This window comes from Vombatus ursinus, unplaced genomic scaffold (assembly GCF_900497805.2).
Source record: "Vombatus ursinus unplaced genomic scaffold, bare-nosed wombat genome assembly UNPS02009173.1, whole genome shotgun sequence".
In the NCBI taxonomy this organism is placed as follows: Eukaryota; Metazoa; Chordata; class Mammalia; order Diprotodontia; family Vombatidae; genus Vombatus; species Vombatus ursinus.
In genome coordinates, this window is record NW_020948951.1 from 9,226,430 (window position 1) to 9,247,964 (window position 21,535).

The window sequence follows — 21,535 nt, forward strand, 5'->3', positions numbered from 1 at the left end:
GTTTATGAATGAGAAGGTGGTAGAAAAGAGGGAGTTTGCCTAACATGATCTAAAAACATAAAGGCTTGTTTCCTCTCTCTTGCAGCTTTTCTCTTCCCCTTCTCCTGTCCCTGATCCTAAGTGTTTCCTCTTTCTTCCTTCCCTTTTAATTCTCCTTCATGTTCCTCTTTCCAACATTTGAGTCTGTTTTACTCATGACTATTTCCTGACCTATCCCGCTCATGAGGGCAAATCAAGCCCTTTTCAGGGCTGTTCATCCATCTTTGCAGTCCACCTTCATCCAACTCTCAACCGTGGCCCCAGGAAGCCACAGCACGTGCAGCAGGGAACACACCTCAGTAAAATCCTCTTGGCAGACAGGCTAAGCCAGGCTGAGGGTAACCAATAGGCCTCAAACCCTTCAGTGAGTTAGATGTGAAGATTTCCTCTGGTGGAAGGGGTGGATGAGAACAATTTGTTCCAATGGTCATGAAGGCGGCTGAAGCAGGTGCTATGGAGCATTAGTCTTGGTCAGACATCAAAGATGCCAAGGTCATACACTGCATGCCGGGTCACCCCCGGTTGTCCTGTTTTGTCTTGCTACTGCACTTCAATGACTCCGGGAGGGAGACTGACAACTTTGTGCAACTCTGCCTCGCTTAAATGCAATTCACTCGAGTCAAGACGTCACCCTGTGATGTCATTGGTCCCACTGGTGGGTTTCCTCCACCCTTGTCCTTGTTGATTCCTTTATTTCTTTTGAATTTAATGTATTTCTGTCAAAAATCTTTATGGGTAGTCTGTGTGTGGTAATAATCATGTTCACTCTTATCTAGTTCGGATGAAAAGGGGGTTCATGGGATAACATTCCATTCCCATATCCCTTCTCTTCTTATTATATATTCTTAATTTTAGACACTTTTGCTTTGTGATAGTGATTTCCCTCCCCTTCTTTCTTGCTTCCCCAGTATGCATCCCATTGCATCCCATTTATGCCTTTCTCCTTGGACCGTCAAAACAAACAAAATCACTAAAAGGTCTGTTATTTTTACTATACTCTATGACCCTTAAAAGATATTAGGGTTTTGAGAAGAATTTATTTCTTATTCCCCTATTATGTTTTTTTTTTTTTACTTATTTTATTTTATTTTTTAGGCAATTGGGGTTAAGTTACTTGCCCAGGGTCACACAGCTAGTTAAGTGTCAAGTGTTTGGTCTGAGGCCAGATTTGAACTCAGGTCCTCCTGACTTCAGGACCAGTGCTCTATCCACTGCGCCACCTAGCTGCCCCTCTCCTACTATGTTAAACAATTTATCCACACACATTCTCTTCTAATTGCAACATCAATATGTGTGCCTTTCTATGCTTCTCCTGGTGCCTATATTTTCATTTTAAAATGTGTATTCATTTCAGGCTTTTTCATTAGGAATGCTTAGAAATCCTCTATTCTATTAACAATCCATTCCCCCCTCTCACCCTCCACTCCCCATCCTCTCCCCAACTAGGATTACACTTACTTTTGCTGGATAGGTTATTTTTGGTTATAAGACTTTCTTTTGCCTTGTGGAATATTATATTCCAAGCTCCCCTTCTTTATGGTGGCAGCTGCCAAGTCATGTGTGATTCTCAGCTGAGAATCTTGCCTCATATTTTGAAGCCTTTCACCAAAACCTATCTCTTCTCTCGTTGTCCTCATCTCATACAGACATGCCTTCTGTCACTTCAATCTCTCCCTATCTACTGGTTCCTTCCCTATTGCCTAAAAATATACCCATATTTCCCCCATCCTCAAAAAAAACTTCATTTGATCCTTCTATCCTACATCTCTTATACCCTTTGTGACTAAACTTGAGAAGGCCGTCTACAATGCATGCCTCCACTTCCTCTCCTCCTGCTCTCTTCTTAACTGTCCGCAGTCTTCTGGCTTTCAACCTTAACATTCCACCAAAACTGCTCTCTCCAAAGTTACACCAATGATCTCCTAATTGTGAAATCCAATGACCTTTTCTTAATTCTCATTCCCCTTGACCTCTCTGAAACCTTTGGCACTATTGATCACTCTCCTCTTTATACTCTTTTCTCTCTAGATTTTTGGGACACCACTCTTTCCTAGTTCTCCTCCTACCTATCCAACCATTCCTCTGAGTTTCCTTTACTGGAACCTCATTAAGGCCATACCCATTAACTATGGGTGTTGCGAAGGGCTCTATCCTAGGGCCTCTTCTTTCTCCCTTTACACTACTTCATTTGTTTGACGCAGCCGCTGCAGTGGTGAGCATGAGACCAGCTCAATACTCTTAACCCGGAGGCACATTGATGAGGCAGGAGACAGCAAGATGGCAGGAGCTCCGTTTATTAAGTGCTAGTAGCTTTCTTTTATATCCCTAGTAACACCTGATCAAAGCATGATCTCCACGTGATAGCCAATCACCAAGTCTGCTGGACACCTGCAGCCCTTGTATCAGGGGTATGAGTAGGACTCTTCTCCCAATGAGAGGAGAGCTGAGCCAACTGTGGGAGCTGCGTGTCAGCAAAGGAGAGGTCTTGTGAGACTTCCTTGTTTTTGCCACGCAACAGGCTGTGACCCTCAGCTTCTGCTGAGAGAAGCTAGAACTTCCATGAGAAAATTACCCTAACATTTGTTGATCTCATTAGCTCTTAAGGATCTCTATGCTAATGATTCTCAAATCTACTTATCTAGCCCTAACCTCTCTTCTGATTAGGCATTTCCAATAGTCTATCAGATAACTCAAATTGGATGTCCAGAAGACAACTTAAACTCAACATGCCAAAACAGAACTCATTGTCTTTCTCCCTAAACCTCCCCCCACCTTCCAAACTTCCTTGTTACTGGTGAGGGTATCATCATTCTTCCTGTCACCCAGGCTCATAACCTTGACATCATTCTCACTATGTGACATTCCCCTCTCATATCCAAACTGTTGCCAAAGCCTATTGATTTCACCCTTGCAACAATCATATATGTCCCCTTCTCTCTGACAGTGCCACCACCCTAGTTCAGGCCCTCATCACCTCATGGCTGGACTGTTCTGTTTTTTGGCAATGGGGTTAAGTGACTTGCCCAGGGTCACACAATTAGTAAGTGTCAAGTGTTTGGTCTGAAGCTGGATTTGAACTCAGATCCTCCTGACTTCAGAGCCAGTGCTCTATCCACTGTACCATCTAGCTGCCCCATGGCTGGGCTGTTCTAATAGCCTGCTGGTGGATCTGTCTGCTACAAGTCTCTCTCCACTTCAGGCCATCCTCCATTCAACCACCAAAGCGATTTTCCTACAGAATAGGTCTGACCACATCACCCTCCTACTTAAACTCCAATGGCTCCCTATCACCTCCAAGAGCAAATAGAATCTTATATTTCACATTCAAAACTCTTCGTAACCTAGCCCCACTCCTTCTCCCTTACCTTTCTAGTCTTCTTACGCCCCTACCACGTACTCTTAATACACTGGCTTCCTTCTTTGCTGTTCCTGCAACAAGACACTCCACTTCTGGGCTCTGAGCATTTTCTTTGGTTGTCCCCAAGTCTGGAAGGGTCACACTGCTCATGTCTGTCTACTGGCTTCCCTGGCTTCCTTCACACAGCAGCTAAAATCCCATCTTCTACAGGAAGCCTTCCCAATCCCTCTTAATTCTAGTACCTTCCCTATGTCAATTATTTCTTATTTATTCTGTGTATAGCTTGTTTATGTATATATATATTTATTTGCTTGTGGTCTCCTGTGACTGTGAGCTCCGTGAGGGCAAGGAATGTCTTTTGCCTTTCTTTGTAACCTAGCAAAGGCGTTTAGGGATGACTATCACAGCACCTCTGGTGTGAGGGCTTGCCGAGCTCTTTTCAGGGCTCTTCATCCACCTGTGATGTCCACCTTTAACCACTTCTCACCAGTGGCTCCAAGAAGTCGTAGCATGCACAGCAGCAGCCACACCCTGATAAAACTGTCTAGACAGCCAGGCTAAACCAGGCTGAGGAGCACCAAGAGGCCTCAAACCTGTCAGCGAGATAGAGGGATTTCTACCACAAGCACTGAAGATTCCCTCCAGCAGAATGGGTGGATGAGAACAATTTGTTCCAATGGCCATAAAAGCGGCTGCAGCAGGAGCTGGGGAACGCTTAGAGCTTGGTCATAAGTTGAAGATGCCTGCATCCCAGGCCATCCCCAGTCATTCTGATTTTACCTTGCCATTGGACTTTGATGACTCTGGAAGAGTGAGGCTAAGGACTTGGTGCAACTCTGACTCACTTACATCCAATTCATGTGCAAATCAAGACATCACCCTCTGATGTCATTGGCCCTCTTCAAAAATGATGAAAAACAACAATTCCAGCACTTAGCACTGTGCCTTGAACCTAGTAAGTTCTTAATAAAATGTTTATTGACCATCTATACCCTATTATCCTCAGTCAATCAGGAAGTTTCCAGGTCACCAGATGGTTTTAGCATGTACTGTTCCCACTCTTACCCTAATAATCAACTCCCCTCTCCAGTACCAACGGAAAGACCAGGAACTCAAGATGCACCTTCCCCATCACTTGGAGTAAACACCATTCCCATATAATGAACTTATGGTTATCTGTGGCCTCATCTATATGGAGACTCCTTTCCACTGGTACCTAGGTAACAAACCTTACAAGCTTTCCCATTTTGTGTAATGGTCACCGTATCTTTCTGTAAATCCTCCAAAGATGATTCAATCAACATGCTCTTCCTTGAGCTGTTCCACTAGTCTTACAAGCTTAGCATACTGACGGTTTTGGCCAATCTCTATGACTTCATTAAGGGTAGGGAATTCCCAAAGAGTCAACTCTTTACTCCAAGGTAGCTGTTCAGTCATTTCAGTTGTATCTGACTATTCACTTGGGGTTTTCTTGGCAAAGATACTGGTTTGCCATTTCCTTCTCCAGCTCATTTTATAGATGAGGAAAGGTAGGCAAACATGAATTGTCGGAGGTAGGATTGGAACTCAGGAAGATAAATTTTCTAGACTCCAGGCCCGCTGCTCTAACCACTTCACCACCTGGCTGCTCCAAGGTAGACCTTCAATTATTTTGCAATTAATTGTCTTTCAGAGTTCCCTTGGAGGCACAGAAAGTTTAGTGACTTGCTTTTAGGTCATAAACCCAGTAGGACTTAGAAGTTAAGCCTTCCTCTCTCCAAAGCTCCAATTCTTATCAAGCAGAATCTCTTTGCACATACTTAGTACTTAACTGAATGAGATGGAGGTCCCCCAGGTGCTCCAAAGCCCCAAAACACAAGCTCTGGGAAGACGTACCACGCTAGGTAGCTTTGGGTATGGTTTTGAGCTAGACTGCATCTACTATCTGAGGGTTTGCCTAGCTAAGAGTGAAGTTTCTCACTACAGGGTTATCCACTTGGGAAAGAGGCCTAATAAGAGGATTAATTTGACAATAGATATCTAATAATCATAAAAATGATAACCATGTTCATTCCTGTCCCTAAATATTTCTTTCCGTTGTCCCCCCTGCCTAGAATGCCCTCCTCCTATCCCCTGGACCTAAGTCTCAATTCTTCAAGGCCCAGTTTTTCAATAGTTACTAAGTATCTGGTACATGCGGAAACTTCTGCTTAGTGCTGGGGGCCAGGTTCTCGCCCTCAGTCACATTCTAGTAGAGAGATGATAGTCATAGTTATTTATACATAATAAAACATGAAAAAGGGATGAGGTTGACAAATAAGCAGTTAGGGTTGGTCCTGGGGGACTGGTCATTACTGGCTGTGATGATCAGGCAAGGCTTTCTGGAAGAGGTTATATTTGATCTGGGCTTTAAAGAATGGGTGTCAAAGGACAGATGTGATGGTTATGGTATTCCACAAGCAGGAAAGAGCCAACAAAGGTACAGAGGCAGAAGAATATAAACCACGTGTAGAAATCAAACAGTAAGTTTGGGTGAGCCATCATGGGTAAAGGGATTATCACGGAATAAGCCTGAAAAGATAGAGGTGGTTGTGGAAGGACTTAAAAACCAGCCCATAAGATTCTTTGCTCCTGCTGGTTCCTACAGTTTTGAACTCATTCAGTGTGCTGAAGCAAGCTGATCCAAATACAACCCAGAGCCCTAAAGAATATCTTTGAAAGGAAAAGAAATTGATAGGTATTCCAGAAAAATGGGTGTGTGCATGGTGCATGGGTGTGTGGCACCCCAATACTGGGACCAACCAATACATATTTTCATCTTAAATTTTTGCTTAACTCATAAAATAACTAGCCTCCTCCCACCAATGCCACCTTCTTCAGGAAGCCTTCCTTGGTAATTCCCTCTCTTGGTAATAACCATCCCATTCAGCTTTTGCACAGTACTTTGTTCTGTACCTCTCTAATTCACTTACGTGATACTGTGTATCAGTCACTAAACATGCATTAAGCACCTACTATGTGCAGGCACTGTGCTAAATGCTTAATTTTGTCCCTTTATGAGACGTTTTATTGTAACTTTCTCACCCATTAAGTGGTAATGAGCTTTGCACATAGTTGGTGCTTAATGTTTGTTGAATTTTAAACTCAAAAGCCTTGAATGTCCCCTTCTCAATTACTAGATTCTTTTAATCTTCCTTCCCTTATTCTAAAAACAAGCGTCTCCATCCCCAGGTGGTGGGCGATCCTTAACTGAATCTAGAGGAGGGAGAGAGGGAAATGTCCTATCTTCTTCCTTTGCTGATCTAATAGAATTCTCCTATGACCAATGCAAGAACACTGAAGTTGGAGACAGAGAATCTGGTTTTGAATATCGCTTGTGCCACTTACTACCTGTCTGCAAGTCACTTTATGGGCCCATGTTTCTTTCTCCATAAAATGAGGGCATTTGACTAGATAATTAGGTGGCATTTAAATGTGAGGCAACTTGGCACAGTGGATAAGACTGCTGGGCTTGACATCAGGAAGTTCCTGATGTGTACTGGCTGTGTGACCATGGGCCAAGTCATTTAACCTCAGGCCCTAAGTCACTCTAAGACTGACCTACATTGGCAGTTTCTCTACCTGGTGATTCTCTATAAAGATGTAATCACAGGCCCAGGCAGATACATGCAATTTGTAAAGCACTTTACATTTCATCTCATGAAGACAAGGGCGTTGACTTTGGAGCTGGAGAGACCAAGGTCTAAATCCCACCTTTAACACTGTGTCAACATGGTAGCCAGGGAGGAGGTTGTTGGAGATAAAGCAGTGAAGCAAAGCATGACCTGGGTTTTTTGGGTGGAAGTGCCTAAAGAAACTGCCTTCCTTCCGGTGAAGGCAATGGAGCTGCTGCGGAAATGTGGCATTTACCAATGTTTGCACCTGGCACACAGTAGGAGGTAAATGTTTGTTGATTAATCATACCATCCTCTGAAATTTAGTTTTTGCTCTAGTTAAAAAATAACTGGTTAGATGGAAGATTTTCCTTCAGTGATATCTATAACAGCTTTTCTTGTTGTGAAAGACAGTGAGGAAAAAAACCCCATGATTTGATCAGACTTGGGTCATCTGTCTCTGCCCCCTTGGATAAAATCAACTCCTGGCTCTACTATTTGGGCAGTCATTTACCTTCTCTGAGCCTTAGTCTTTCTTATCTCTGAAATGGGTAGAATGTTTCTGATACCAATTTCACTGAGATACTGTGAGATAACTGCTTTGTCAATCCATTAAGTGCTGCTGCCACCAGATAAACTCCCTCACAGAGGCTCAAACACAAACTTGTCATCTTTAACTCTTTCTTCACCATCTAAGCTTCCACCTGGCTCCGATCTGCTTTTCCAAGAATGCACTTCTTCCTTACCGCTGCCTCTCAGGAGCCCTACTTTCCCTCACAGTCCAGTCCAATAATTCTTACAACTGCCTCCCCAACCCCAATTATCTTTTAATTGGCATGTGTTTTGAATATACTTATATTAGCACACTTCAAAAGATGATGAATTTTCTGAGGCCAGAAATAGTTTCCTGTGCAGTGCCTGGCACCCAGTGCTTGCTCAATAAATAACTGGATTAAAAAGGACAGATTTCCCCTAGAAATGTCTGAGCTAAAGTGGGTATAGCTTTGCTGGGAGACAAGAGCTAGATTAGATGACCTCTGATGGTCAGAGATGAAGGAGTTAGGAACCCAGGGCACACTACCGGAGGGGCCACAGTACTGGCTTTGCATTAAGGTTGCCAGCCCATCTCATAAAAGGCCAGTGCACCCATCTATCCAACTGCTGGGAGCCATCCAGAAATGAGGAAGGTTGGGGAGGAGTCAGTGTCATGGAAGTGTCAGGGTGATAGGACTCGCGTGTCAAGCTTTTGACAAAGAGACAGGGGTCAAGCTTAAAGTTACAACTTGTTTAATGCCAGTTACATTGCTTTACATGAAAAACTTACTGTTCTCTCAATATATACTCTCCACCTTTTGATGCAATTTGTGGGACAAGCCTCCTGCTCTGTGGACTGGCCTGTAATAAATTCTGGGGGAAGAAATTCCCCACTCTTCCCCAAACCACCTCAAAACTGTACAACTTAGTAATGTCACAGATCATACATGGAAAATACAATATTTCACTTTTTTGTTGTCTCATTTACAAGTTGAATTCAGCAGACACTGGACAGCCAATTGTTTCGCACAATCAATGACACAAGATTCTATGCACAGATCTAGGCATGCATACGGCTCCCCCTCCCGCCCCCGAACACAAACCAGTGAGATACCTTCTCTGAGGGCAGTTCCCTGAACTTGTTGAATTCCTTTGGCAACTGCACAGGGCAGGGGACGGGGACAAGGCGGGAGTTGGTTTTATCATTGAAAAACAAAACAAAAATAAAAACTAAAAAATATATATATATGTACATGTACACACACACACACACACACACACACACATACTCTCTCTCTCTCTCTCTCTCTCTCTCACTCTCTTCTTCTCCCAGCAAAGTCTCTTTGGTACCCCTGGGCAGTCAGATAAACGTCCCTAAGGATTCTTGACCATGAATGACAACTGGGCCTAGAAAAGAACTCACAGGCTTCAATGGCCTTTTTACCCAGGGCTGTGAGGCTTGGGTGAGGGATTAATTCCATTGGGAAGATGCTCTTTCTGCCTCTAGTTAGGTGTGGGATGAAATTCTGTTTCTCAGCTGTCCAGTTTAATCACGTTTGATTTTAAAAATAAAAATTTTAAGAGGCATGAAAATAATGTGCACATTCACTGGCCATTAAAAAAAGCAACAACCTGATAAACTCTGGAGACTTGGCTGGTTATTCCCCTTTACTATCCTCATGCTTTTCTGAGGCTGGGTTTTATGAAAATCATGAGCTGATTTTCAACACATGAAACAAACAAAAAAAACCCCACCACAAACAAATACATATATACACACACAGACATACATATGGGAGGGCTCAAGGAAAGTCACAGAGCAAAGGAAACATTATTTCAAAAAGCAGAGTTTTCCAATAAATCCAAATAAAATTCTCACCGATGCTTTGAATATTCTCTTTTTAGCTTAGAAAAAGCTACACAGTATAGACCTAAGAGAAAGGTGAGGCCTGGTTGGGCATTTCAACTGTAACCTAAGGCATTGGGGATTGGCTTTCAAGTCAGGAAGCCAAGAAAACCTTGGCTTGTTGGCAAGACTCCTCTTTTTCTCTGCCTCAGTCTTGTCTCCTACCAGCTCACTGCTCTACTTCATAAAGAATGTTCACAGTTGCCCTGTCACAGTCTTTCCAATGGCATGGCTGGGTAGCGGACCATCTGGACTCCCAAGGAATGGGTGGCTTTCTTGTTTCATCTTTTTCAACCTGGGGTTTTCAAAGTACCCTGCAATTCAGGATGGGCGTGGGGATGTTCCTCACACATATACGTGACCAGCACGAAAGGCACTGAGTCTCTCCTGGAACTTCAATCAGTTGCCTTTCCCCAATATTTTCCCACCCAGGCTCAGTGCTCTTTCCTACTCCAAGAACAGGCCCTCACTGGCTTAAACCTCTGAGGTAGGAACTGCTGTGACAGGCTGCTAATTTCTACATGAGTCACAGAAGCCTATACCATGTCATTCCAGCTTAAAAGGTAGATAAGAGAGGGCATGGAAGAGGAAGGCAAAAGACTGAAAGGCTCAAATGGTAGTTTGGCTTCAACAGCTCTTATAGGCTACAATAGGCACACCTAGGTTGGCCAAAGAACTGTCAAAAGGGTCAAGGGTGGAGGAAGAGCCAGGCACTGGGTTTCAAAGATCTCCTTGCCTAAAGCTCTATGGAACACACATTAACTACAATTTGTCAGGTTAAAATTGTCCAATTCTTTTTTAAGGAGACTGCTCTTCAATGGGGTCATTACGCAGGAGTTGTTAATCCCTGACTGACCTCTCTACTCAGAACTCACATGTTCCACATGGTAGAGTAGAATACTACTGAAAGGAAAAACCAAAACAAGGAAAATAAGAGACAGAACAGACTGACATCCAGTTACAGTGTGGAAAGGGAACAGGGATGAAGGCAAAATGTACAGCAGGATTGAAGATTAGCACAGAGACAGGAGTAAAGGACTGCAGGGAGTGGAAACAATGTTTTCTTTAAGCAAAAAGCCACATAAACTGCCCTTCCAATCTTCCCTACACTGTATCACTCAAAGCACCAAGAACCCCACTTGTCCAGTAGGAAACAAAAGAATTAAGACTTCACTCTGAAAAGTAAAAATGCTTTTCTGAAAAGCTTTGATCTAATAAAGATTACAAAAAAAGCTGGTGTCCAGATTCATAAACACATGATGCCCTCTTTCTTTTTCCATTCAAAAGAATGACAATTTGAAATAACTTGTTTTCTTTGATAGCAAATCCAACCCAATATTACCTCATCCTTAAAAAAAAAAAAAAACCAAAAAACAAAACCAACCAACCCCCCACCCTTTTCTATGACCCATGTGGTGCTATAACCTACGTGGCAGTAGATATGGTCGCCCAAACATTCCTTGGTTCTGCTAGAACTTTCACACACTGGTCATTTCTTATTTATCAATAACGCTAATACAGAGAGATGAGTTTTGAATGGGTCACATTCTCAATGATATTGTTTCCTTAAAAAGTCATTTTAATTGAGCTGCAATGAAATCCTTTTTCTGCTGTCTCCATGGAGGCCTTCGTGGTTGTTAAATGCTAAACAATTTAAGTGCTGGATGTTTTAAGCTGGGTGGTTCAATCTGCCAGTATAAGCTATCCCACCTACACAAATCATCATACTGAAGTACAGTAGAACTGTTTGGCCTTACAGTTAAGAGTGTGTGGCATGCACTGGAGAACACATAGTACGGCATTTCACTCTTTTTCTGGATGGTCACTCCTAGCTTTGGCACCTTCTGGGGGCTGGAAATCCCAAATCCCAGCTGTGAATCCCTTGAAAGGTTACTGTTTCTTAATTCCCGTCCCATTATACATGAGAAAGTTTGGCTCCAAAGGGCCTTGGCTTCTAAAGCAGCCCATTTAAACAGAGGGGTATGGGGCTGCCATGACTCTAAGGTCACATGCAGCCTGACTTTTCCCCTGACCCCCAGTCCCCATTTCCCCCAGACTACACCAATGACAAAAAAGGAAGTTTGTTTGTCTCTTCCCAGAGATGACGGAGCTGAAGAGTAACTTTGTTCTCAAGCTGAGCTGGTCCTGGCCACACCAATTCTGTCTGGTGTGTGGAATGGAGATGCTGCCCATTTTGGTTCTCTTCTGTTTTGCCCTTTGTGAAGAATGGGCTCCTCTTCGAATCTGAGTGGTTCCCCCCCAATCTTGTCCCCTTCCCAAATACTGTTCAACAGAGTTCACAATCAGGTATTTAATAAGAATCTTGAAGGTTTCTCCAGGTCCACCTACCCGCCTTACCCCGTTTATCTTTCAGGTGATAATTGGGGTTCCATGCACGTTGATTAGTGGTTTTTCCCTGTACAACGTAGTGTGGTCCTGGTGTGTGGGCTTGGGGAGTTACCGGATTCTAGTGAAGAGATTTAGGACAGATACAGATTCCTAAAAATAAAGAAGAAAAAAGAATGTTGAACAAGCAAGAATTGGCATCTGTTAAGCATCAATTAAACACATTTGGGCTTAAGGTAAGCAGGAACTTGCAGACAACTGGAGTTGTCCAACAATGAAAAGACTGCTTTAAATAGTAGTCCAAGGTCTTCAAGCAGAGATTAGATTGAGATTCCTATACTGAGGAAAGGGGGTTGAGGATGAGAGAAGAATATAAGAAAGAGATTAGATGACCTCTGAAGTCCTCTCCAGGGCAGGAATTCAAGGATTTTATATACAGTGCTTGCTACTTTTCTAGGCAGTTTCATATTCACAAATAAATAATTTCCTTTAGACCTTACAATCCTACGTACATCTGAACAGTGCTTTCTAGTTTGTATGGCCTGAAACACCCATTATATCTCACATCACTTCCAGGAAAGTGGCAAAGCAGACATACTTTGTCCTCATTTCACAAATAAGGAAATACAGCCCCTGGAGAGGTGAAGTGATTTACAGTTATTAAATCCAAGATCACACAGCTAGTTACTGATAGATCTGCAACTGAATTCAAGAATGTTAAGAGGTGGATAGGACTTTAGAGGTTACTTAGACCATCCAATTAATGTCTAGGTTTCTTTTTTTTATTTTTATATTAATTTATTTTGATTTATCAATAATCACTTCCATATGCATTTGAGTTTAAAATTTTTCTGCCCCTTCCTCCCCATCACCCTCCCAAAGACAGCGTACAATCTGATATAGGCTATACATTTATATTCATATTAAACATATTTTCACATTAGTGATGTTATAAGTAAAAATTAAAACCAATAGGAGGAACCAGTGGAAAGAGGAAACAAAACTCAACAGGAGGAAAAAAAACAGCAATTCAACTTCCATAGTTCTTTCTTTGGATGTGGATAGCACTTTCCATCACAAGGCCTCTTACATCCTTGTACTGCCAGGAAGGGTTAAGTTTATCAATATTAGTCATCATACAATGTGGCTGTGTACAATGTTCTCTTGGTTCTGCTCACTTCACTCAGCATCAGACCACACAAGTCTTTTCAGGTTTTTCTGAAGTCAGCCTGTTCATCATTTCTTATAGCACAATAGTATTCCATCACATTCATATACCACAACTTGCTCAGCCATTCCCCAATTGATGGGCATCCTCTCATTTTCCAATTCTTTGCCACCACAAAAAGAACTGCTATGAATATTTTTGTACATGTGGGTCCTTTTCCCATTTGTATGATTTCTTTGGGATACAGCCCTAGAAGTGCTATTGCTGAGTCAAAAGGTATGCACATTTTTATAGCTCTTTGGGCATAGTTCCAAATTGCTCTCCAAAATGGTTGGATCATTTCACAACTCCACCAACAATGCATTAGTGTTCCAATTTTCCCACATCTTCTCCAACATTTATCATTTTCCTGTTTTGTCATGCTGGCCAATCTGATAGGTGTGATGTGGTACAATGTCTAGGTCTCTTAATTCAATCTCTTTTCACACCAAACCTTACCCTCCTTAATTCCAGACAGTAACCCTATCTTTATTTTTTACTTTCCCAGACAGTAACTCAGTAACTTAATAATAGAGCAATCAATTTATTCAACTGTAGCCGTAACTTTTTCATTAGAGAAGATTTTTAGGTGGGGGAAAAGTGTAAAAAAGTAGAATGCTAGAACTTCGAAGTTGGAAAGGACCTCATGAAACCATGTGACTCACCAGGTGAATGTATAATAAGGGATTAGCTAGAGCAAAGAGGATAATTTTGAAGGACATGTACCCTTATTAATCCAATCAACCACTAAGCAGTAGCTTAGAGTAGGATAGAAGCAGTAGGACAGAAGACAGAACACTGGACCTAAAGTCAGAAGACCTGAATATGAATTCCATCTCTGCCACTTAATAGTTTTGTGTCCTTGGGCAAGTAAACTCAGGATATGCCTCAGTTTGTTCTTTTATAAAATGAAGGTTGGATTAGATGAACTCTAGACTTCTTTCAAGCTAACAATCTATTCTTCTATGAATGGTAGCCACACTCTGATTCTAGAGTGTGACAGGCAGAGATCAGCAGCCTAAAATCTAGGGCTTAAGGGGAAAAAGATTGACATTCTTAACTACAGAGACAAACCTTACAGGATATAGAAGGGGTAGAGTTTCCTTACTGTTGTCTGCCCTTGGGGTTCCACCTTCCCAAAACCACTCAAAAGACTCAAAGAGTTGAAAAAAAAAAATCAGTTCTCCAGCAAAGTTGCTAACAAAATTGACAAAGACTAAAAGCTCTCACTTTCAGTTCATATGAGTCAGAGAGAATTGTGCTGTGATCTACACGGTGTGCAATGTTTGCATTTCTGCCACATCAAGGTCTAAGTGTAGGCTGCTCTCCACCAAGAAGAAAGGTAAAGGAGCTTGAGGACACTGCGCTCCACTGCCCAGCCTCGCAAGAAGAATGAAGAGTTCCTTTAAAAAATGAAAGGGCTTCAATGTGAAAATAAAGAAGTAGATCCTTACTTATGTGAGAAGATGCGAGGGTAGAAGAATGTTACAGAGAGAAAGGGAAGCACGAAAGCCTAACATTTGGAATCAAGAAACAGATACAAGATTTTTCAGAAAGAACTGGGAGCTTGGAAGAAGCAATTAACCTGTCATCCAGTGAATAATGTGTATTTGTAGGTGCTATCAGGTGAAAAATCATCCAGTGACAGTAAGAAGTAGAAAAAAGCAATGGGGTAAAGGTGGCATTTTGCTAAAGGATAAACTAAAGCAGGTATTTGTTGACCTGGATAACAACAGATCTACTTTTGGGCAAAGTATATATTCAAGACTTGACAGAGAAAGTCCTAAGAACTGTCAAACCAGAGGACTATGATTCACTTCTGGTGATTCTCATGGGCAAAAATAACACTGCTAGGAGAATCTAAAAAGTATTGTTGATGATTATAAAGCCTTGGACAATCAAATGAAGACCTTCAGGGTACAAGTGAAGTTTTCATCACTGCTGTCCACCGAAGACAAGGAATTCAAAAGAGAAAGATATATTTGAAAGGTGAAGAGCTAGCTAAGAAAATGGTGCCGGGGAATGGGATTTGGTTTTCTGGACTATATCTTAAAGTACAGTCAAGAGAGGTTTGTGGCCAGCATAGAGATACCTGTAAGTTCACAGAAGACAAAATTCAGGTCAGGAGCCAGCAATGAAAGTCACAGCTTCAGTTGTCTATAAACAAATGCACCAAGTACGGATAAGAAACAAGATGAAGTAGTGATCCAGCTGTGAGGAGGAAAATTTTATGTGATAATTACTGGTAAGATCTGATTGAACATCGAGATCCAGGATTATGGTAGGATGTGATTTTAAAAAAAAAAGGATAGGTAAAGAGGTGTGGGTGCTTATGCTTAAGTGGAATAACACTATTAGACATTAAGAATTTATACTCATGGGGCAGTTAGGTAGTGCAGTAGATAAAGCAATGGCCCTGGAATCAGGAGGACCTGAGTTCAAATCCAGTCTCAGATCAGACACTTGACACTTACTAGCTGTGTGATGCTGGGGTGACAACCCCAATGGCCTCACAAAAAAACAAACCAAACCAACCCCCCCCCCCAAAAGAAGATATACTCATGTGAGGAAACTGAGGAATCAGAATGGGGAAGCATGGTAAAAAACATCTGGGTGAAGATGAAGGCAAGCAGAAACAGCAGCAACACTCTCAATGGAGAACACTATAGACAACCCAGACAGGAGGAAGAAATATAAATGAGGAGTTTGGGAAATGGATTACAAGTCTGTCAGAGGCATGATGTCATAGTGTGGGAGGGTTTAAATTATCTAGACATCTGCTAAGTTCTTAACAAAAACAGAGAGGTAATAATTTCTTGACTTGTCTTATTGCTAATTTCATCCTTCAAAAGGTAGACGAAGAAACAAGGGGGAATTCGATTCTGAATCTGATTCTTACCAACAAAAAAGAACTAGTTGCTGAGGTAAGAAATGATGGGAACCATGGGAGGCAGTGATCACCCCATCTGGGAGTCTGAGAGGTATAATCCCAAGGACTAAGAAACAGGTGAAAAATCAGTCCAGGAAAGACGTGAAAGCTCTCAAGAATGAAATTCTGAAAACAGAGAGAAACAATGATGAAGAAAAAGTTTAAGTTGAAAAGAAACAAAAATGAAACTACAGATAATTCAACATCAACTTAGATTTTAGAAGAATATGTACAGAAGATAGAGGCAAGAGCAGGTAAAAGATGACGAATATAAAAACCATAGCATGATAATATAAGAATAATGTCAGGAGTGTTAAAGGTAGGAATAGATTGAGGTTCTCAAGAAAAACTAAGGAAAATAAATAGAGAAAAGAGAAGCAGCAAGAATGAGATAGCACTACTCCTTGGAGAAGACTGGGTGATAAAGGATGACAACAGATACAGTTTCTCAATGTTCATTTTGCTTGTTTCTCCCCACCCAAGAAGAATGAACTTCACTGCAAAGTATTAAACAACAACAGCTAACAGAGAATTAATACTCAGATAACTAAGGAGACTGTAAGAGAGCACCAAGTAGACCTTGGTGAATGTAAGCCAACAGGCCCAGAGGAACCATCTCCTTAGATACTGAAAGAACTGGAAGATGTGACTGATGATGTTACTGTCAGTAACCTCTGAAAGACTATGGAAGACTGGGAGAGGTACTTGAAATGTTAGAAAAGAGAAGAAAATAGTCTTGAAATGAGGAAGACCTCCTTTCAAAGTGTGTCCTGCCTCTGACATACTAGCTCTGCAACCCTGGCAAGTACATTAATCTCTGGGAGATTAACTCTTTAAGACTCTACAAAGTACAGGGAAGGTGCTGACCTATGTTGGTAGTGGGGTTTTTGTCACTCAGGAGAGTTCCCTGGCAAAATTCTAGAATATATTATTAAAGGTCTAGACTTGAGATTTTATTAGTATAAGGGAACTCCTGGGTGACAAAAATCCCACTACCAACATAGGTCAGCACATTCTCTATACCTTACAGAGTCTTGAGAGCTGCCGAGCATCATGAAAGATTAACTTACTTGCCCAGGGTTGTAGAGCTAGTATGTCAGATGCAGGACACACTCTGAAAGGTCTTCTTTGTTTGAAAGTTGGCTCTCTGTCTCTTACATTATGCTCTCTCATTAAGAGATGCTTGGTATTTAGTGTACACTAGTTAGACTATATATGGAGTATTCTATTCCATTCTAGGTACTACATTTTAGAAAAAAAGACATAAAGTAGCTCATATTGCAGAGGATCATTTGAAAGAACTGGGATTATTTAGCCTGGAGAATAAAAGATTTGGTAGGTGTTTTCACGTACCTAAAGGGCTAATATTATCCATAAGAAATATTAGATTTGTTCTGTTTGTCCCCAGAGATTAGAAGTAGGAGAAATAAATGAAACATGAAAAAAGGGAATGCCTACATTGTACATAACAGGAAATTAAGGCTCAAAGAGAAGGAACCACAGAACCCAAAATATAAATGTACGAGGGCCAGAAAAGGTCAACTAAATAAATTCCCTCATTTCACAGAAGGGAAAATTAAAGACCAGTTTTTCATAACATCTCCGCTTATTCCTAAACTTCTGAATCCTTATGTTCTCTAAAAATGAAGGTTTTTTTGGTTTCTATTTTTGTTTTTTAACAATCCTTCCCTTTCCTTGTCCAGTATTTCCATCTACCAGGGTGACTCAGAAAGGGTCAAGTTCATTTTCTATGTCTATCTTCTTTTGACAAACATCAGTATATCTCCATCCTAATTTTTAACTGTATACTCTCAATCTACTACATAGGCATATTTAATCATACACACTTCAAAGTGTAGTAATACATATATGTAGGTGATAGAGCATACACAATATGTTTACGTATACAAAGGCAGGGGTAGTGTCTTATTTATCCTTCTATCTCCTCCAGTCCTTTCACTTAATAAATGTTTGTAGAATAAGTAGTATACACATAATTTATTCACTCAAAAATTGCTGATTAAGTATCCACAATGCACTGTTAGGCACTTACGAAAAATAATTAGTAAATAATAATTACTGTGCTTATAAATACATAAATAAATACATGCTTTTGTGACTTATAAAATTCTTCACAAATACCCTTTGAGGCATGTGTGTGCAGGTACTATTATCCCTACTTTACAAATGAAGAAACTGAGGCTAAGAAAGACTAAGTGATCTATGGCAGCACCAAACCTTGTAGCTCCAAGGCCAGCAATTTTCCCACTGCACCATATCCTTAGAGAGAGCACTGCCTAATACAGGATACACCCACACACCCATTCACACACACTGCAGCAAGAAGACAAAGTATGTAAAAGTCATAAAAAGTTGACAGTATATACATTCAGACTACATGAAGAGGGACCTAGGCAAGCCCAGATACAGCTTTCCTTAGCTGGATACATCATGGCTCTTGGACACCTTAAGGAGCTCAAGAGCCTCACAATGAGAACACCCAGACCATTCTATCATTCATAATATACTTTACCTTTGTTGAACGTGTTTTGCTAAAAACATTCCAGAATCTCAGAGTCTCATCTCCAGCACCTGTAACTATGGCCTCTCCATCAGGAGACATTGCCTGAGAGAGGAAAGGAAAACACACTGGTATCAATTTATTCTTATTAATTACTCTATTTCTGTCAACTGTTAGATGTGGGTAAGAATTCCACCCAAACAAATCTCTTCCTTGGGGCTAGGCTTAAATACTGAGATATCAAAGGGGAATTAACTCATAATACTATAGCTATAATTTTCTCTTCCTGTATCTTAATACTGAGACCTCAAGGGAGAATTATCATTCCATCTACAATAACTATGTAGCTATAACTCTTCCTCCTCCCACCCCTGCATTATGTCTAAATCTCCCATAGAGAAGAAATGTATAGCATTCTAGAAGCCCAGCTGCAGAGGATCTCCTCATATGGTCCCACCTTCAAAGCAGGTGAACTTCTAAACTAGGGATGAAAGACTGCAGATGAAAAATTGTTATTTCAAGTGTTGCTCAAGGCAGCAGTTGAATTCTAAAACTGTTCAATGTCAAACAAATCTGAAGGCAAAAAGAAGCATGGTCCTGTTCCCCAGTCTCCCAAACATGGCACATCCCTTCAATATCCACATGAATTATTCACACAGGACAGGAGGGAGTTGAGGGGGAGAAGGCAGAAGACAGAGAAGATCGTCTGGTGTCTTAGTTTAACACTTTCCACCCAATCTCTTTCAAGGAACCTTGACATTCCATGCAGTGTGAGCTCTGTGAGAAAATGTTGATGCAATATTCCCTGCCTTAAACTTACTAAACAGAGGCAGTATGGAAGAGTGGGCACAGTGTTGGGATTCAGAAAGATCTGAGTTCAAACCCAATCTCTAACACTACTGGATGTGCTGGAGGAAATTCCCACTCTCCCATGAAACCAGATCCTCTTCATATTTGCATAAATTTGCATGTATGACATCTACCTTAAAAATACTTAAAGAAACACCATGGCACAGTGGATAGAGAGTTGGCCTTGGAACTAGTATCCCCAGGGTTTAAATCTTGCCTGTGACACTGACAAGTTACTTAACTTCTCCATTCTCTAGGCAACTCTCAAAGACTATTAGCTGCAGAGAGTGATGTTGTAGGGAGCTCCTACAAGGTGCTCCCTAGGAACTCCCTATACTAAAGAAATCCCAAGTCTAGTGTCCATCCCTGCCCCTATTTAAAAAAACATATGAGGAGAGATTTTTTTTTTCCCAATATGAAAAAAGGCCTTGTTTACTCAATTTTGTGTCAAGATTTCTTTGGCCCTCATAGTCACAGAATCATAAAATCTTAAGAGCTGTAAGAGACCTAAAAAGGTCCCCTAGTCCAACGTGCCTGAAGCATGAAATGCCTCTTCTGCAATGCTTCATAACTCAATTGATATGGAGGACCTGCCAAATATCTGCATGTATGTGTTTTTTTCTACCTGACCCAGCCTGGGTGTGGTGATTCAAGGGTCAGGAAAAAGGGAGCCAGAATGGGAGGAGTCGGACATAGGCAAGAGGAGAAGGGCTATCAATTTTCTAAAAAGTAATATCCTTTGGTAGCCAAAGTTCTGAAGCCCAGAAACAATTTGCTGTGAAATAGTAGCTGGGAAAGACTATTACACAACACATCTAACAAGTGGTTATCCCACTTTTGTTTGTAAGGACTTCTAGAAGCGGTGATTCATTACCACCCAAGGCAGGCTATTCCTTTGTTGGATGGGGAGGAAGAAAGGAAACAAGCTTTTATTAAGTGCCTACTATGTGCCAGCCATTGTAGTAAGTGCTTTATAAATACTATCTCACAATGTGACCCTCATAATAACTCTGGGAGTTAGGTGCTATTATTATCCCCATTTTACCATTAAGGAAACTGAGACAGATAGAAATTAAGTGACTCACCCAGGGTCACAAAGCTAAGTGTCTGAGAACAGATTTAATTTGATATCTCCCTGACTTCAGGCCCAATGCTCTATCCACTGTGCCACTTTGCTGCTTCTAACAGTCCTGGTTCTTGGAAGTTTTCCTTACACTGCCCTTCTATCCAATTTCCCTCACTGGTCTGAGTTTTGCCTTCTGGTATTAAGCAAAGGAAGTCGAGTCCTTCTTCCACATGACAGCTATTCAGAAATCTAAAGACAAGCCCTCAACTCCTGTCCATGGAACAGCCTCCTATGTGGTGTCTCTCCCTCTAGGCACTTTGCCTTTTAATCCATCCTGCCTAAAGCTGCTAAAATCATCTTTCTGTGGACCAGGTCTGACCACGTTTCACACCGCTGCTCCAAGACCTTTAATTACACCTCCCAAACACCCTTGCCTTTAAGGTAAAATAGATAGGGGATAAAGTGCGGGACCTGGAGTCAAGAAGATCTGAGTTCAAATTGTGCCTTAGAAACTTACTTCTTGCTTAGTTACACTTATTTAAGTGACTTACCTGGACAAGTCACTTAAGTGCTGTCTACCTCAGTTTCCCCATCTGTTAAATGGAGATAATAATAGCACCTACCTCCCAGGGTTGTTACTATTATTATTATCATTAAAATTAAAATTCCTTAGCCTGGAATTCCTTAAATTCAAGACCCTTGACAATTAGGCTTTATTCTACCTTTTTCTGGCCCTTATTTCACCTTACCCTTTTCAAATACTCCAGCCAAATCCATTCCGGAATTCTTCATCTTGCATCTCTAAGCATTCACACAAACCATTCCTTCCACCTGCTATTCATTCCTTATCGTGCCTCTTGGAATCTTTGTCTCTTCCTCCTTCAAGGCTCACTTAAGCTAACCCTCCCAATTTGTTAGTATTCTTTCTCTCCTCAAATTTTCCTTCAGTGTCATGTCTTCTGTCTCTCTTGCTCCCCTCCTTTACTTCCTAACTTGTACTATCCTTACTTACATCTGTGTTCTGATCACCCATTCCCCTCCTTGTAAGCTCCTTGACTAGAGAGAATGTTCATTACAATTTTGCTTTTATATGCTTAATGCCTAGCACACAGTAGACACTTAATGTTTCTTCAACAGAACTAAATCTA

At 41.3% G+C, this 21,535-nt stretch overlaps 1 protein-coding gene across 2 annotated transcripts in view; it reads right to left on the reverse strand.

The window, feature by feature from the left end:
• Positions 1–8,299: 8,299 nt before the first annotated feature.
• FZR1 (fizzy and cell division cycle 20 related 1) overlaps positions 8,300–21,535 on the reverse strand; it is a 100,614-nt gene continuing 87,378 nt past the window's right edge. For both annotated transcript variants that reach the window (XM_027851104.1, XM_027851103.1), the window contains exons 13-14: positions 18,485–18,577; positions 8,300–11,968 (exon numbers count right to left, since the gene is read on the reverse strand). In XM_027851104.1, the coding sequence (XP_027706905.1) occupies positions 11,927–11,968; positions 18,485–18,577 (135 nt within the window). In that variant the 3' untranslated portion in view covers positions 8,300–11,926. The remainder of the gene's footprint in view (positions 11,969–18,484; positions 18,578–21,535) is intronic.